The sequence below is a fragment of the Camelus bactrianus genome, chromosome 13 (assembly GCF_048773025.1).
Source record: "Camelus bactrianus isolate YW-2024 breed Bactrian camel chromosome 13, ASM4877302v1, whole genome shotgun sequence".
Taxonomy (NCBI): domain Eukaryota; kingdom Metazoa; phylum Chordata; class Mammalia; order Artiodactyla; family Camelidae; genus Camelus; species Camelus bactrianus.
In genome coordinates, this window is record NC_133551.1 from 66,662,569 (window position 1) to 66,680,435 (window position 17,867).

General features: G+C 48.2%; 1 protein-coding gene across 9 annotated transcripts in view; it reads left to right on the forward strand.

Annotated features, from left to right (window-relative positions):
• The window catches only part of UBR4 (ubiquitin protein ligase E3 component n-recognin 4), a 122,447-nt gene that overhangs the window by 76,080 nt on the left and 28,500 nt on the right, over positions 1-17,867 (forward strand). For all 9 annotated transcript variants that reach the window (XM_074377283.1, XM_074377285.1, XM_074377290.1 and 6 more), the window contains 20 exons: positions 264-342; positions 832-1,077; positions 2,081-2,249; positions 2,765-2,909; positions 3,497-3,582; positions 4,289-4,376; positions 4,633-4,826; positions 6,401-6,640; positions 7,055-7,193; positions 7,933-8,058; positions 8,174-8,302; positions 9,119-9,462; positions 11,105-11,195; positions 11,542-11,626; positions 11,783-11,910; positions 14,815-14,944; positions 15,069-15,226; positions 15,944-16,053; positions 16,718-16,859; positions 17,566-17,647. In XM_074377283.1, the coding sequence (XP_074233384.1) occupies positions 264-342; positions 832-1,077; positions 2,081-2,249; positions 2,765-2,909; positions 3,497-3,582; positions 4,289-4,376; positions 4,633-4,826; positions 6,401-6,640; positions 7,055-7,193; positions 7,933-8,058; positions 8,174-8,302; positions 9,119-9,462; positions 11,105-11,195; positions 11,542-11,626; positions 11,783-11,910; positions 14,815-14,944; positions 15,069-15,226; positions 15,944-16,053; positions 16,718-16,859; positions 17,566-17,647 (2,911 nt within the window). The remainder of the gene's footprint in view (positions 1-263; positions 343-831; positions 1,078-2,080; positions 2,250-2,764; positions 2,910-3,496; positions 3,583-4,288; positions 4,377-4,632; positions 4,827-6,400; positions 6,641-7,054; positions 7,194-7,932; positions 8,059-8,173; positions 8,303-9,118; positions 9,463-11,104; positions 11,196-11,541; positions 11,627-11,782; positions 11,911-14,814; positions 14,945-15,068; positions 15,227-15,943; positions 16,054-16,717; positions 16,860-17,565; positions 17,648-17,867) is intronic.

Genomic DNA, 17,867 nt, shown 5'->3' on the forward strand with positions numbered 1-17,867 from the left:
TAGTGTCTTAGGGCACAGCCTGCCTTTGCTGCTGCATTATCAGGTGGTCTGAAGGATCCTTTGCGTGGTGGGCTGTTGGACGTAAGAGGCTCAGTAAGAGCTGCAGTGTGTGGGCCTTCGTCCCATGTTCACGAGGGCACTGAGTCAACCTTGCACAGGGGGCAGGCATTTGCAATCCAGAGCTGAGGTGATGACCTCTCAAGGCAGCGGGCGTGGGCCGCTCGGCAGGGCGACTCATTTCTGGTGATCGGTTTCCATTTCAGATGGAGCACCTGAAAGCCTGTGCAGAGATCGCTGCCCAGCGAACCATCAACTGGCAGAAGTTCTGCATCAAGGACGACTGTAAGCAGTGCCTCTCCTTTTGGTTGCTGTTATTCCTTCATTCCTTCAAGAACCATTCGTCGAGGCCCACTATGCACCAAGCACTAAGCTGGGTGCTAGAGCTGTAGCTGTGAGCAAGGCAGACAGAACTCTGCCCAGCAAAGAAGACAAGTGAAAACGTAAAAGGCTGATAAGGGTCCATAGACAAAATTTGGGGTGCTAGGGGAGCACAGGTAGGAGTATCTGACTTCCAGACTGTGGTGGTAAACTGAAGAGGAGAATCATCTCCAGAGAACTGGGGGCTGAAAGCCAGTCTCTGTGTAGTTGTTGCAGAATGGCCAGGTATTTCCACAGAGGGTGTGAATTCTTCTCGGTAGCATCCAGCAGAGAACGTGGACAAGGATGGTGGTGGGAATAAGGCAGCCCTGGCCGTGTGGAGAAGCTGCGCCGTTCTTATGTGTGAGTCTCGTAGTTGTCTTGGGGCTGACCCACTGTCTCCTCTGCCTGCAGCCGTCCTGTACTTCCTCCTCCAAGTCAGCTTCCTGGTGGACGAGGGGGTGTCTCCGGTGCTGCTGCAGCTGCTCTCCTGCGCTCTGTGTGGCAGCAAGGTGCTTGCTGCTCTGGCGGCTTCCGCGGGGTCCTCCAGTGCTTCGTCCTCCTCGGCCCCTGTGGCCACCAGTTCTGGACAAGCCACAACACAGTCGAAGTCATCCACAAAGAAGAGCAAGAAAGAAGAAAAGGAAAAGGAGAAAGAGGGTAAGAGTCACCCTTTTGTCTTGGTGTCCAGGGTGATGTGTGTTCTGAGCTCTCTGGGAACACATAGTTCATTCTCTTCTTCTGAAAGGTTTTTCATCCAGATTTACAGGGATCTAAAACTCAAATGCCCTCTAGTGTCTACTTTTGGTGTCATTTTCAGTGATGTTGAAGGTGACACCTTAAAACAGTGTGACTTCCCATACTAAGTGGCTGTAATGGTAAAGGTCAGAGTGCCCTGGACATTTTTTAGTAGGCCAGGTTTCCTTTTCTGTGAAATAACCCTTGCTTCCTGGGGAGGTTGTCAGTGTTAAATGAAACTTTGCTAATAAATATACTTTGTAAACTGGTGAATGCACTACATATGGAAGCTGTAGTCAGCTTTAGCTGACTCCTTGCCATCAGAAAGGCAAAAAAGCTTTTCTCCTTCCCTGCTTTTCATAGTCCTTGGAGGCCTGAGACAGGTGATCAGTGGTGGAGAGCAGTGGAGGGTGGTTCACATTCTTGCAGTTAATTATTTAGATGCCTCTGTGCAGGTTTGTAGTAATGTTGCCTTTTTTTAATAAAGAACTTTATTTTTTAAAACAGTTCTTTTTGTTTGTTTTGTTTTGTTTTGAGGTAATTAGGTTTATTTATTTACTTATTTTATTGGAAGTCCTGGGGATTGAAGCCAGGACCTCAAGCACTACACTCTACCACTGCGCTACACCCTCCTCTCTTGGGTAGCAGACTTTTGAAAGGAAGTTCTTTCTCCAATGTAACTATGTTTGCTCGGTGTAGACTTATGTAGGCACTTTATCTTGTGCTTTTTTGGTAGCATTATTATATTTAGGGCTGACCTTCTGTCTCCTAGTCAACAACTGAAAGTTGTTTTCAGGTGACAGTCATTTCAGTGAAACTTTTAGACATGAACAGAATCCCCTCCCTCTCCACCCGAGCACTGGCTGTGGGACCCTAGGCCACTTCTGCCTACTCTTCAGCCCTCAGTCCTGCTCTGATCTTGCAGGTGAGAGCTCAGGCAGCCAGGAGGACCAACTGTGCACAGCTCTGGTGAACCAACTGAACAAGTTTGCAGATAAGGAAACCTTGGTCCAGTTTCTGCGTTGCTTCCTCTTAGAGTCCAATTCTTCCTCAGTGCGCTGGCAAGCCCACTGCCTGACACTGCATATCTACAGGTAGGGTCAGGGGCTTAGTTTTAGCAGACTGCCTGGGTCTGGGGCCAGAGTGGGTGATGTAGTTCTGTCCTGGTTTTATGTTACATACTCAGGGTCACAGTATCAATGTTTACAGCAATCTGAATCTTCTTGACTATTGCAGATTTCTACATCGAGTTAACTTTTTTTTTAGCTATTAAACTGATATCATAAGCAAGAGATGATCTGTTTTCCACTAAGAAGGCTGTGTTTAGAAGTTTGTAAAGTGACCAGGCTTGACCCTTCAGGCTAACAAAGCTCAGTTTCTGCCACTGAGTAATGTTGGATGGTGGGAATAGACCACCTCCTGAAGACAGGAAAGGATTGTGCTACATCTGTTAGGGTTGATTGTGAAAAGAGCAATAGCGCCCTTCAAACTTAACCCCTGGTAATGGGAAAATAGATACAGGTTCAAAACAGTATCTGGGCCTTGTTGATAAATGAAGGAACCTCAGGGTTTTCTGCTGCTTATAATGTGACCTGTCATTTATCTGCAGAAACTCTAGCAAATCTCAACAGGAGCTCCTGCTAGATCTGATGTGGTCCATATGGCCAGAACTCCCTGCCTACGGTCGTAAGGCTGCCCAGTTTGTGGACCTACTAGGATATTTCTCCTTGAAAACCCCACAAACAGAGAAGAAGGTAACAGATGATTGGTCAGAGAGGTTAACTTGCCGCGTTTAATCCTTCTCTTGAGTTAAGAACATTATGACCAACCCACATAGCGGGTACATGTATGAAATCTCTTTTAAATATGTATTAAGCATTCCTAGTATATATGTACCACCTAGATATTATACACCAGCAAATAAATACAGTCTGAATTTGGCTTAGCCAATAAACAGAAGTAGATAGAGTGGGGAAGAAAATGCAACTCAGTAAAGTTACTTGGGAAAGAATGTGCTCCTCTGGTTTTCCTGGCAGTCCTGACCACAAATCTAGAGGTGTTTCTGCAATTCGAGAACCATTTCATGGCTTCTCCACAATAATAAAGTATATCTTCCTCCACAAGAGTGTAAACAGATGGACTGTCCCTAAGATTATAGAAGCTTCTGAAGCAGATAGAATCCTTTATAAACAATTAGGCATTAGGCCCAGCTTTGTATGATTCTGAGTGAGAACTGGTACTTCTAGGGCCGTACCAGCTAGAAAGCAGAGGAGAAGAGTCTTTTCCAGGAAGACTTTCCCTTGGGCTTTAACCGTGGTCCTGTATTGACTTCTGTTTTCAGTTGAAAGAATATTCACAGAAGGCTGTTGAGATTCTGCGGACTCAAAACCATATTCTTACCAACCATCCCAACTCCAACATTTACAAGTGAGCTTTGTTCTGCTTTCTTCCTATTTGAAGCTCAGTCAACAGTCTGAGTTGCTATTTCCATGCTGATGGGCTCTTACATATGACTCAGTGCGCTCCTGTCTAGTCAGTCTTTGAATGCCTCCCTCGTAGCTGGGGCCTTGTGTGTAGAAGGTGCTCAGAATGCAATTGTTGAGTTAGGGTTTGTTAAGCAGTAATTTAAGAAAGTCTCTGGTTTCAAGGGTCCAAGTCTAAATCACACAAGCCAAGTTTACAGAAAATAACTGCATTAAAGAAAAACTCTGAGAATGTTTATTGAACTGTCAGTTTGTCATTTCTCTGGTTTATTAGTGACTGTTCTTCCCCTCCCCCCCCAAACTTTATTGAGGAGTAATTTATACACAACAGAATTTACCTATTTCAAATATGCAATTCAGTGATTTTTAGTAAGTTTAATTGTGACTATTCTCTGAGTCAAATTTTAACATAACTTTTTAGGATTCCCCTGACCTCACGACAGTCCAGAGATAGGAACATCTATCAGTTGACATTTTCTTCCTGTGACTTGTAAACCCTGCTGGGATTTCTCCCGTTTCCTTGTTCTAACTAGGGTGGGGCTTGCCTTGGGGAGTATTGAGCCCTGGTTTTCTATTTCGTGGCTTCTTTGTGAAGCTCTGTGCCTTCTGTAATGAAAATCTCCTTATGCTGAGACTGTTTTCCTCCTCAGCACCTTGTCTGGCTTAGTGGAATTTGATGGCTATTACCTGGAGAGTGACCCCTGCCTGGTGTGTAATAATCCAGAAGTGCCGTTTTGTGTAAGTGTCATCTTTAATGTGGACGATCTTGGGACTTACAGGGCCAGGGGGTTTCTTGTTTCCAGTTTGTTACTGCACAGGTGTTCCTCTTCTGATAGCTGGTCACCAGTGGTATGAAGCCATGCCTGCCATCCTACTGCAAACAGAAACTTCATCCATGGGTGAAGAGTGGGTTCTACTGATGAGTTTTGAAGAGAGCAGGATGAGCCACTGACCTTGAACTAACACAGTGTTTTCCGTGTACTTTTGTATCTAGTACATCAAGCTGTCTTCCATTAAAGTGGACACGCGGTACACCACCACCCAGCAGGTTGTGAAGCTCATTGGCAGCCACACCATCAGCAAAGTGACGGTGAAAATCGGGGACCTGAAACGGACCAAGATGGTGCGGACTGTCAACCTCTATTACAACAACCGAACTGTGCAGGCCATCGTGGAGCTGAAAAACAAGTACGGGCTTCGTGGGAGTGGGCTGGGCAGCAGGCTCAGGAGGGGCGTGGGCGGGGGCAGCAGGCTCGAGAGGCTTAACACGGCTGTCGGCTCTGGTGGCTGGGGTCTGGTGCTGCGCTGCTTTGGTCCTGGCTGAGGGTCTGAAGTAAATGCCAGTTCTTGAGGATGCTGATGAAGATCACCTTGAAGTTGTGTCCTGTAGCGCCCTTGGGGGTCTCAGCTCTCACAGCCTGCCCGTGTTAACTGGAGCAGTCCTAGTTTCTATAAAACATTCCGTGTGGGAGGTAGGCGGTGTCGTCTTGGATTAAGACGCTGTTCTCTTGCTCGCAGAGCAGGTGATATTTCTCAAAAACCTTCTCTAGAGCAGAGTCCTCCCACTTCTGCATGGTGCCTTCCCTCTGTACATGTAGATGCTGGATCTTTCTCGCTCATGTGTTCCACTGTTTGAATGGAGGCCTGTCGTTTATGGGCCAGAGAGGAGACCAGCATGGGTTGTAGCGTTGACTCTTACAGAGACTGAGCTCTTGGTGTTGAAGACTCAGGCATTGCTGTTGGGCAGAGAACACAGACAGATGTTACTTGACCGTTAAGACCTCCAGTGAGAGCGCTGTTCTCTGCGTTTAATAGGAGTGTTGGTGGAATTCTGAGAGGAGGCACAAAGCCAGCATGTACGATGTGAGCAGACGGCCGCCTCAGGCTCTGCTTAAAGGAAGTTTTCTGTTTGTGCTTCGAAAAAGCAGAGTTAACACTGGTGACCTGCAAGCAGAAGCTGCTCATGGGGACGACCCAGTCCCTCTGGAGAAGGTGGATTTGTGTAGAGTCAGCACAGCTGCCGGGAAAGCCCTCAGACTCTGAAATGAGACTGTGGGTTCACATCCCAGTTCGACTCCCTGTCTCTCTGACCTTGGAGAATTTACGTAGCCTCAGTTTCCTTAACTATAAAATGGAGAGAAGTCCATTTTCAGGGTGTTATTTTGAGGATTAAATGTGTTAGTATGTGTGAAGTGCTGAGAACAGAGCCTGGCATATATTAAGTGCTCATCTAAAACTTTAGTTCTAATTGTATTAATGTAGTTACCTCTAAAGTATCACTACATGCCTTTTCTCTTCCTGACTCTACTTGGCACTTGGTCCGGATCCTGGTACGTCCCTCTGCCTCTAAAGCAACCTGAGCTTTATCCTTCTAAGGTAGTTGTCGTGTTGGGAGCTTAAGGCAGTCATTGTCATGGTACCTCTTTGGATTATAGGTTTTATTGTGGCATATTTTTGGAGTAATGTGTTCCCTTGATATGCATTCCCTTGCTATTTTTCTGGAATCCCAAAAATTTTCGTATAACATCTTAAAGCACCTGTATATCCTTTTTTTTTTTTAATAGAGAAAGGGTAGAGGAAAAAAAGAATTTTAATTAGGTTACTTTTGTTTGCCAGATTTCCATTTCTTAGAATAACTATTGCCTTAGAAGAATAGATAGGTAGGGACAGTCCTCTCTTCGTCTCATCAGACCAGTGTTGCTGAGAGTAACACGAGAGGCTCTCAGGCCCTCAGCCCCTCTGTCTGACACTGTCTCTCCTAGGCCGGCTCGCTGGCACAAAGCCAAGAAGGTTCAGCTGACCCCTGGGCAGACGGAGGTGAAAATTGACCTGCCTTTGCCCATTGTGGCCTCCAACCTGATGATTGAGTTTGCAGACTTCTATGAAAACTACCAGGCCTCCACGGAGACCCTGCAGTGCCCACGCTGTAGTGCTTCTGTCCCTGCCAGCCCAGGGGTCTGCGGCAACTGTGGGGAGAACGTCTACCAGTGTCACAAGTGCAGGTGAGTGAGTGGTTGTCGCCCGGGCCACGTACATCCCTTACATTTGTCTGTGAGTCTCACTGTGGGCAATTTCAGTGTCTGGTGCCCTGTCAGTAATTAGAGGATTATGGGTATGTAGAATGTTAAGTTCAAGGGTGGAGAGAGTGGGGAGGGAGGAAGGGGAAGGATGGGAGGGGGTGTGTGTGTGTGCGTGCATGCTGGTGCCCATCCTGTGGTGAGTGGTGGGGGGGGGTCCCTAAGTTTAGTTCTGGGTCCCCCGTTCTTGTTACCTAGTTGCCTCAGTCATCCTCACCTGTTTGCTGCTGTCCCTCCAGTTGTCCCTGCAGTAGTTTCCAGAGTACGGATGGGGCACAGTCAGTCCCCTCTCTCCACCAAACCTCTGCTGTCCCCCTGACCCAAACACTGGTTTTTCAGATCCATCAACTATGATGAAAAGGATCCCTTCCTGTGCAACGCCTGCGGCTTCTGTAAATATGCTCGCTTCGACTTCATGCTCTATGCCAAGCCTTGCTGTGCAGTGGATCCCATTGAGAATGAGGAGGACCGGAAGAAGGTGAGGCCACGTCTGTCCTAGACTCAGGACGGTGGCTTTGATCTGAGCTGTGGGCTCAACTGGTATGGGGAGCGTGCTTTTCCTTCTAGCTCAAGCCTTCCTCAACTCAGCACTGTTTTCAAGGCTTGGCTTTTGTGTGGCAATGAATAAGGCATATAGGAACACAGGCTTTGTAGAGGATCTTGGAGACGTGTTGGTAATGAAGCTAGAATATCTATCTCATAGGGCAAATAACCTTAGATTTGGGAAGGCAGATAGAAGTTGGGTTGCTTGCCCTGCATTTATTCCACAGCCTGCTTCAAATTGCAGCTTCTAGCCTTCCCCAGTGTTAACTTGTCCAGGGGCTAGTTCTCAGCCAGCACGATGTGGTGGGTCTGGATGTCAGAGGTCACTGAAAAGGGGGAACTGTTGGGATGGTCACCAGAAGCAGCCTGGGAAAGAAAAAGAACATCTGGCTTTGGAGTCAGAAGGACAGAAGTTCCAGTTCCACCTGTGCTTTTTAATACTGTGCAACCTGGCAAAAGTGACTTCTCTTAGCGTTGCTTGTGTATATGTGTATTGTAGATATTGTATGTTATTACAAAAACAAACAAACAGACATACCCACCCACAGGATTTCTGTGAAGAATAGCAACAGTGTGAAACAGTACCTGACGTATAGGCAGTGCTCAGTGATGGCTGGCTGTTCAGGTGACTCAGAGGAGAAGCCTTCATGCACTCCCTGTCTCTTCCTGGCTAGGCGGTTTCCAGCATCAACACGCTTCTGGACAAAGCCGATCGAGTGTATCATCAGCTGATGGGACATCGCCCACAGCTGGAGAGCCTGCTCTGCAAAGTGAACGAGGCAGCGCCTGAAAAGCCTCAGGTAACCCCCAGCTGGAGGGGCATCTGGAGACAGTTCTGGATCCCAATCAGAAGACCGGCCCCTAGGTGAGACTGGCTCGAGGTGGAAGGCTGACAGCTTGCCTCTTGGGTTGCAGGATGACTCGGGAACGGCTGGGGGCATCAGCTCCACCTCAGCGAATGTGAATCGTTACATCCTGCAGTTGGCGCAGGAGTACTGTGGAGACTGCAAGAACTCTTTCGATGAACTCTCCAAAATCATCCAGGTAGAGGAACGCGAGCAGCTGGAGAGAGGGTTTTGTCATGTGGTATCGATAGTGTTGTCAGAGCAGTTCTGTTGTTCTCATCCAGCAGTTCAGCTCTTGGGGTGCCCTCACCTAGTCCAGCCAAAAAGGCAGAGCCCGAGTGGCTCCACACACAGCTTCTCCCTGACTGCAGTTTCAGGTGCTTGGCAGAGAGCTGAGTTCATTCCAGAAAACCAAGAATAATGGAGATTATTCAAATTATTATAGATCTGTTTTTCTTGACCATTCACAACCAATCTTTTAGGAGAGGGGTTAACTGGTTTTAAAAAAAATTCGGTGCCAAGATTCTGTTCCCTCTTTCTCTGCTATACGTGTTTAGGCGAGGAAGGTAGGGCACAACTCCCGGCAGCCCATGTGGGTCATACCGTGGATGGGCTGTAACAAGCCTCATCCGCATGGGGTGGAAGGCTGGCCGTGGACAAGAGCAGCCAGCGTCCTTGCCCCGGCTTGCTGGAGTGCCATCTTTCCTACCTGTGCGTCATTTCGGACTTTGTTGTTTACGAGACAGTGTTACGTGGGAGTTTAAGGGCATGTGCCTGTGATCAGAGGCTGAGTTCTAACTCTGCCATTTACTCTGGTCCAGCGAACCCCTCTAGGCTTATTTCCAACTGTGTAAAACGGGGATGAGGTATCTAACTGGTAGGATTATCGAGAAGGTTAAATTAGATAATGCGTGTAAAGTGTTTGCTCAAACCAAAGCTAATTTCCAGTTAACGTCCTCTTTCTCCTTATTTTAATTGTTAATTTCTCTCCTCTTTGTCTTTTTATTCTGCTTAGAAAGTTTTTGCTTCACGCAAAGAGTTGTTGGAATATGACCTGCAGCAGAGGGAAGCGGCCACTAAATCATCCCGGACCTCCGTGCAGCCCACCTTTACCGCCAGCCAGTACCGCGCCTTATCCGTTCTCGGCTGTGGCCACACATCCTCCACCAAGTGCTACGGCTGCGCCTCGGCCGTCACCGAACACTGCATCACGCTGCTCCGGGCCCTGGCCACCAATCCCGCCCTCAGGCACATCCTTGTCTCCCAGGGCCTCATCCGGGAGCTTTTTGACTATAATCTTCGCAGAGGCTCTGCGGCCATGCGGGAGGAGGTCCGCCAGCTCATGTGCCTCCTGACTCGGTCAGAGCCCACACCCTGGTTACGGGGCTGGTCGTTGCTGCTCATGCTGGCGTTGGGAGCAGCGGCAGTGCTGGGAGCGCTGCAGGCTGCGAGGGGTTGTGCTCGCTGCCAAGTGGGTTGGCTCGCTCATAAGAGAGGGTAACGTGGGAGATATGCCGGTTATAGACGAGCGAACTTGGGGAACATTTGGAGCCCAGGTTTCCTTGTGGGTAGTATATTTGGCTTGCACTTTGTTGGTTCCGGTGAGGTTTCCTGAGGAAACAGTTTCTGAGTTCTGGTGGCGGGGGGGTGACTGGGCACTTGGACTCAAGACTCCCACAAAAGAAGAGACAGTTGGAGCAGGGGGCCTAGTGAGTAAGAGCTTGGACTGGATCTGAAAGACCCAGTATCTGATACCTTGTACTGTGTGCCTTGGACAAATTACTTAACTTCTCTGAGCCTAAGGTTTCCTTATCTGAAAAATACTGATAATAGCAAATGTCTTAAAGGCTTGTGGAGAGGATGGAGTAAAGTAAGTCCCATAAGTAATAACTCACATTTGTGGAGGACTTCTCATGTGCCGACACAGCACCCAGAGCTGGATGTGGGTTATTTACTGAGTATGTGGCATAAGTTCTGGAACATGTTAGGTGGTTGGTGAATATTACTTGCTGTATTATTCACTCACTTAACAAATATTTATTGAGCACCTGCTGAATGCCAGGCACTGTTCTAGACTCTGAGGATACAGTGGTAGATGAAACAAAGTCCCTGCACTCACGTAACCTATGTTCTAGAGAGGAGAATGGCAGGAAACAGATAATTACACAGTCCAGTGTCAGGAGATGAGATGAAGTGACCCTCATAGAGGTCAGGGTGGCTGTGTAGGATATGGTGGTCAAGGACGACCCCTGAGAGGATGATCCTTGAGCAGAGGCCTGCGTGAGGTCAGGGGTCAAGTGCAGATACTGAAGGTGTAAGCTGCATGCAGCGGAAATCTCAAGCAGCAGGCCCAGAGGCGAGGCTGTGCCAGACACATTGAGGGGCTGTGGCCAGATGGAGGCCTGTGTCGTCAGAGTGAAGGACATGAGTGCGAGAACAAAGGGGAGGGGAATTAGTGAAAGGTCACCAGGGGCCAGATCCTGTAGGGTCTTGTAGGCCACTGTAAGGACTTTGTATTTTATTCAAAACATGTCAGGAAGCAAGAAAGCGGTATGACACAATTTATGTTTTTTATTAGTATTAATATACGTATTATTACAAAGTGGCATGGATGGACAATGTGGATTCCTTGTGGGAAATGAAGTGGGGGCAGTTGGGGAAAGTGAGGAAAGAGTTGTGACCAAGACTGAGCATAGACAGCTAGATTCTGGAGATGATGACCCATTGGACAGTGTCTGCAGCCTGGGACGTGGACCCGGGAGAAAAGCTCCCATATGTCGCTGCTGCTCTGCCCTCAGTCAGTCTCCTCCTGGGAAGGGCGGCAGTCACATCCCTTTTTATTACACAGCAGGGTTTTGTGGGCCTAATGTGTAGTCTTGTCCCTTGTCCCTGGGAAGGCCAGATAGCCCTCGACATTGATTTCCTTTTCTCTGGGCTCCTTCAAGCAAAGGAGGAACACAGCCAACAGTGAGTAACGGGACTCCTTTCTCTGCTTCTCCAGAGACAATCCAGAAGCCACCCAGCAAATGAATGACCTGATCATTGGCAAAGTCTCCACAGCCTTGAAGGGCCACTGGGCCAATCCTGATCTGGTGAGCAGGCCAGCCGTCCCCTCTGACTCCTTCCTCACTCCCCTTCTTCCCCCTCAGCTTCCTCCCCGCCAGTCTGCTCGTGACGACTGTGGAGGGGAGGGGCGGCACATTGGCAGAGCTTGCGTCCCCGAATGATTTTCCCAGGTCAGGGCCAACCTCAGAGAGAAAGGAGAGATGGGTGATTGGCCGTGTGGAGGGTCTCCATCTCTCCCTTCTCTCTGGTGGTCCACCTGCGACCAGACACTTTAGTTCTTAGTCCCTGGATCAGAGCTGGACATGAGCCCTAGTCCTGGGACTGACCCTCCAGACCCTCCTCTACTCACATTTCTTCCCCTTGGCCTTCTAGGCAAGTAGCCTTCAGTATGAAATGCTGTTGCTCACGGACTCTATCTCGAAGGAGGACAGCTGCTGGGAACTTCGCTTACGCTGTGGTGAGTTTAGGGGAACATCTGGTTAGCAGCTTTTCAGAGAAAGAGAGGAGGCTCCTGGGTGCAGTCTTAAGCACAGAGTGGGAGAGGGCAGGGGAAGCTACACTTGGACAGGCTGGCTGTCTAGTGGTCGACTCTGCCTTTCTTTCCTGTCCCTAGCGCTCAGCCTCTTCCTTATGGCTGTGAACATCAAGACTCCCGTGGTTGTTGAGAACATTACCCTCATGTGCCTGCGGATCTTGCAGAAGCTGATTAAACCACCTGCTCCAACTAGCAAGAAGAACAAGGTACTGGGCCAAGCGGGACGGCAGGGCAGCAGCCCCCTCAGGCCCCGGCCAGCGCCTGTCCTGCCTCATCAAGGTCTCTGCCCACCCTGATCTCCCCTGATCTGGCGGGGGCGCCAGTGCTTCCCTTGTGACAGGTCAGCGGCGACCAGTTGAGGTTTTTGAGAAGGAAGTTTTCTTGGAGGAAAGTCAAGAGTAAAGACGAAAAAAATACATAGAGCAAAGTACCCCACACATCCACTGAAGGCGAGCGCAAAGCGCTTAGCCATGGAGGGCTGCCTCTTTCTTCAGTAGCGTCAGGTGACTGTCAGCTCCCAGGGGCTCGGTGCTCTTTCCTACCCCTGTGCCTTTGCACGTGGAATTTTGTGCAGTGGTGAAGGCCCTGGGCTCTGGGGCAGATTTCTTGGTTTCAAATCCCAGCTCTTGCATACACTGGCATTGTGACTTGGGCAAGGTACTTAGATTTCTCAGTTACCCCATCTATAAAATGGGAATACAGTTTTCCCCTTGTAGTGCTGGAAAGAATAGATGATTTAATGCAGATTGAGCGCTGAGAGCAGTGTCTGGCCCAGGTTAGTCCTCAATAAATGTTAGCTGTGGCTATGTGGCGTCGTCTCTGCTAGAATGCTCCCCTTCACTTTGTTAGCTGCTCTTCGGATGCCCCATTCCTCTGCTAGGCTGGCTGTGAGCTCTTGGAATCCAGGGACAGTTTCACTAATTGTTTTGTTTGTTTTTGTTTTTGTTTTTTGGACCAGTGCATATCATGGTATCTAGCATATAATAGCCACTCGGTAAATCATTGTTAAGTGAGTAAATAAAGCCATTGTTAATCCTAAAATAATGATAGTCCAGCCACAGATTGACTTGCTTGTACCAGTTTGTAGACTACGCGGGCCGTAGTCCCTTCCCTTGGCCGTGCCTGAGGCTGTCTGCCTCCTATCCACCTCTGTAGTCCTTGGGCCATTCTGATTCCTGCTTCTCCCTGATGGAATCCCTTGGTGAGAAACGGAGTCTTCACTGCAGGATTCTGTGTGGTAAGCATGAGGGAGGAAGCGGGACGGTGAGCAGTGTACTCCCTTTCCTGGTCTGCCTGGACAGTCCTCAGAAAAAGACACGACTGAGGGATCCTCCTTCCTTCTCTTTGGTGAAAATTTATTTTCCCTCAGAGCTCATTCCCAGCAAATAAAAATTGGTTCTTGATTGCAAAGAGGAACCGCTTCCCCGCGTAACTGTCATTTTTTAAACAGTGTGAGGTGAAAGATTTCCCCAGGGTTCTTACCCTCTAAGCACCGAAGCCCAGTGCCTGTATTCACATTTTGCTTAGTTTTAGCCTAGATTGAGCAGCGGTTCTCAAAGTTCAGCTCACAGATCCCTAGGTGTTCCCAAGACGATCAGGGAATCTGTGAGGTCAACGTTATTTTCATAATTTTCCCAAGATTTTTGGCACTCTTGTGGCCTTTGTGCTGAGTGCAGAATCAGTGCGGTAGGGCTGCTGGTGCTGAGCGTGAAGAGGTGGGGGCGCCCTGCTGGGCTCGGGGCCGTGCTCTTCACTGCCGGCAGTTTCATTCAGGAGCATCCTTGATCATGCATTACAAATTAATTTTAGTAAATCTTGGCGCTTGAGTACCAGTCTTCTTAACATTCAGTGTGACAGTGTGGGAGGTACGCATACAGTCAGTCTTCTGTGGCATGCTGAGGTGCAGTGGGCATCCTGGGGAAAAGCACTTGTGTGACTGGGGTGCAGGGTGGACCAGCTGCTTATTTCGTGGAACCTCATTTGTGCTCATAGAACGACTGATGGGTGAATTGTGGTTATTCAGAATTGGGTACTTGGCAGACATTTTCTTGAAAAGTGAATGAAGTGAACCTGTCACTTAAAGAGGAATTGACGTAACTCAGTGAACCAGTGTTATGCAAATGACCAGGGCAGGTTACCGAATCATGCATCAGTAGAGGATGAATTTTAGCGGAATGGAATATGAAAGATTTATTGATTGATTTCAGATTCCACATTCCCGCCAACCTTTAAGAACCTATACTTTGTTGAATTTTTGATTTACTATCAAAAATCAAAATTTATTAAAAAACCTATTAAAATACTCTCTTTTCCAACTGTGTATCTGTGTGAGGCTGGATATTTTTTGTATTCCGCAGCTAAAACAATGTATCACAGCAGTTTGAACTCAGAAGCAGGTATAAGGATCCAGCTGTCTTATTAAGGCAGTCATTAAGTGATTTAAAAAATATAAAACATTTTGTGCCACTCCTTTCTCTAGATTATTTTTGTTTTGGAAAATATAAAAAAAGTCATTTAGGTTGACAGGTATGGATTCGTTCTTAAATGAATTAGTAATATTCTAAGAATTACTGAACTTTAATTTTTAATATGATAAATATCAATGGAAAAAAACCACACATACAAGAGCTCTTTGGAAGCCTCAGTAATTTTTAAGAGTATAGTGATGTCCCGTGGCTGAAAAGTTTGAGAACCACTGGTTTGGAGTGCTGTCTGGGGCTCTGCTGTGAGGCTAATTCTGATTAGTAATAGCTCTTTAAATTCTGGAGACTGCTCAGTGACCCCTTGAAGATTTATTTTGGGGAACTACAAATCAGCCTTGGGATAGGAATTACTGTGTGTGGCTATAGGACTGTCTGTAGGAAGCCAGTTACATCTTATCCTGCACTGTCAAAATCAGTGACCGTGAGCTCAGCATGCAGGTGCTGCTGCTAAACTGGATCAAAATGCTTAAACAGGAACACATACGGGGCATGAAAGTTGTGCATGTTGATCCTTCTGACCTTCTGGCCTTTGTGTACGTCCCCTTGGGGTACCAGTGCCATTGTGTTGGGGCTGGGGCTCCGGTGTGCCCTGGTGCTCTCTCACCTCGGTCCGCTTTCCTCCTGCAGGATGTTCCGGTCGAGGCCCTCACCACAGTGAAGCCGTACTGCAACGAGATCCATGCCCAGGCACAACTCTGGCTCAAGAGAGACCCCAAAGCCTCCTACGAAGCCTGGAAGAAGTGTCTTCCCATCAGAGGTGTGTCTCTCTCTTCAGGACTTGGAAATCAGCCATTCCTACCCCTGTCCTGACAGCCCCACCGCCCCCCTCTTCTCCCCCTTTCGCTTTTCCTTACCTTTCCCTGCGCCCCTTTGCCTGCTAGGGATTGAGGGTAACGGGAAGTCCCCCAGCAAGTCAGAGCTCCGCCATCTCTATCTGACCGAGAAGTACGTGTGGAGGTGGAAGCAGTTTCTGAGTCGTCGGGGGAAGAGGACATCCCCCTTGGATCTCAAACTCGGCCATAACAACTGGCTGCGGCAAGTGAGTGGCCGTCTCCCGCACCCCTCGCCCTACTGTGCTGGCCCCAGATACTGAGCAGAGTGTTTCTGCTCCTCCCTGCCTGTCAGCTCCGCCTGCTCTTCTTTCTCTTTGCTGTTCTTGCTTCCTCTCAGATAGGAAGTAGGTAGAGGATCTTGGTTGCAGGCGCTGGCATAGTGGACTGGCCGAAACAGAGCTCTTCTCCACCCCTTCATCAGGCTCCTACTCTCTCCTCTCCTCCCGGAGCACTTAACTCAGTGCCTCAGTTCACCGTTCCACCTTTCATGTCTTCTGCTGTCCATTCCCTCTTTCCAACTAATGCTTTGAAAGATTAGAGTAACTATATTTTAGAGAATCCATTTGTCCATTAGCGTGTAACATAAATACTTGGTTTATATTAAATGTAAGTATTTAGCATGTAGATGTCTCCAGAATAGAATTATAGAAAATACCTGCTTGTCTTTTTTCCTAGTTTGGTCATCTTGGGTATGTTCTCCAAACTACTTGATGGAGAAAATCTCCATGAGGAAGGTGGCTCTTAAGCAGCCTCTTTCCCAGTCTGCAGTGGTCAGACCTTGTGTTAGCTGGTCATTCTTACCTTTAACCTTTTCCTGGAGAGGTGCTCCGAGGACTCCTTCTGGATGGGTGGCCCCCTGCTGGAGGCCTGGCAAGACAAGACAGGCCATCCCCTGAGCCAGGGCTTCTCTCTATACCCTGCAGGTGCTCTTCACTCCAGCAACGCAGGCTGCACGGCAGGCAGCCTGTACCATCGTGGAGGCTCTAGCCACCATTCCCAGCCGCAAGCAGCAGGTCCTCGACCTCCTCACCAGGTACCATTTTAGGGCGGGATGGGCAGCGTGGCTGGACTTCTTCTAGAGCCCCTCCTGCTTTCCCATAGATCCATAGATCAGAGCAGTGGGAGGCACACCTGTGCTCTACCATCTCATTCCTTGTAGAAGACCACAGGAGCAAAAAGTATCAAAAAGCTCAATTAAAAAAAAGTTTTAGAAGTGGTAGTGGTAGTAGTAGTAGTAACAGAGCAGCAGAACCAGCGGCTGGTGTGAGATCTTGTGAGCTGATAAATGAGTGGCATGCATTACTCTTTTAATCCTTACTTGGGCTTGAAGTGGTTAATTAATTTGTCCACTAGAAGATCAGAGTTGAATCCAGTCTAATTCCACAGCCCACGTTATTAGCCATTAAACGCTGTGGGAACTTGCCTTGTGAGTGGCTCAGTCAAAACTGCAGTCTCGCAGCCCAGATAGCCACCATTCGTATTTTGCTGTTTATTCCAAATGTGTGTAGTTTGTGGCATCACATTGCCTGTTGTGTGCTCTTGAGCTCTTCCCAAGTGTGGGGAGTTCCCGAGTGGGGAGTTGGGGTTTTCTCAGGTCCCTGAAGGACAGCAGAGACAGGAAAGGTGGCAGAGCACGGAGGATCTGTTAGGATTGTTGGAGGTATTTGAGCTCTCAGTGCCCTGTCTCTCCGTGGCAGTTACCTGGATGAGTTGAGCATCGCTGGCGAGTGTGCCGCCGAGTACCTGGCTCTCTACCAGAAGCTCATCACTTCAGCTCACTGGAAAGTCTACCTGGCAGCTCGAGGCGTCCTGCCCTATGTGGGCAACCTCATCACCAAGGTAGCCCAGCCCAGGAGAGCCCCTCTCCCTGGCTCTGTTTTCATTGTCCTCTTTCTCTCCGTAAACCTTGCAGTGGTCTTCTATGCTGAGAAGAAATATTTGTTGAAAATGCAGGCATACCTCACTTTATTGCATTTCACCGATATTGCATAATTTTGGTAAATTGAAAGTCTGTGGCAACCCTGTGTCCAGTGAGACTATTGCTGCCATTTTTCTAACAACATTATTTTAAAATTAAGGTATATGTGTTGGTTTTTTAGACATAATGCTGTTGCACACTTACCAGACTACAGTAGAGTGTAGATATAACTTTTATGTGTGCTGAGAAACCAAGAAATTGGTGTGACTCACTTTATTACAATAATTGCCTTAGTGCAGTGGTCTGGAACCAAACTTGCATTATCTCCGAGGTATGCCTGTAGTGTTTTTATGACTTTATTGTATTTATCATAAAGATGTAGCAATCTGTTTAGGGGCATTTAGGCTGTTCCCCCTTTTTAAGCAGTCCCTTAACATCATTGCCACTGTCCTTGGCTTCTTGAGAAGGAGTTCTGCAAAGGTGTAGCCTGAGGGATCATTAGAATAAAATGACAGTGACTATGGAGTGTCTTTGGTTTGTGCTACAAGCTGCCGGACCAGCGGTGGAGTTGACCAGTGTTGTGGGCAGTGCTGTCACACTCACTGTGCTTGTTATCATCCTGTGTAGGAAATAGCCCGCTTGCTGGCCCTGGAGGAGGCCACCCTGAGCACTGATCTGCAGCAGGGCTATGCCCTCAAGAGTCTCACAGGTAGAGAGAGCCCCTTCCTTTAGGGCACCCTGGGTATAATTTGGGAACCGACCCTTAGTTCCTGGGTGCTGAGGTTGACTGTCGTCCCTCCCTGTTGACCATAGTGCATTTTAAGTTCTGCATTTTTCTCCTCATTGATGGGTTTACATTTTTGAACGCCTCTCGGCTATTGCTTAGTTCATGGCGTTGAGCACCTGCTCCATGCTAAGCACCAAGGTAG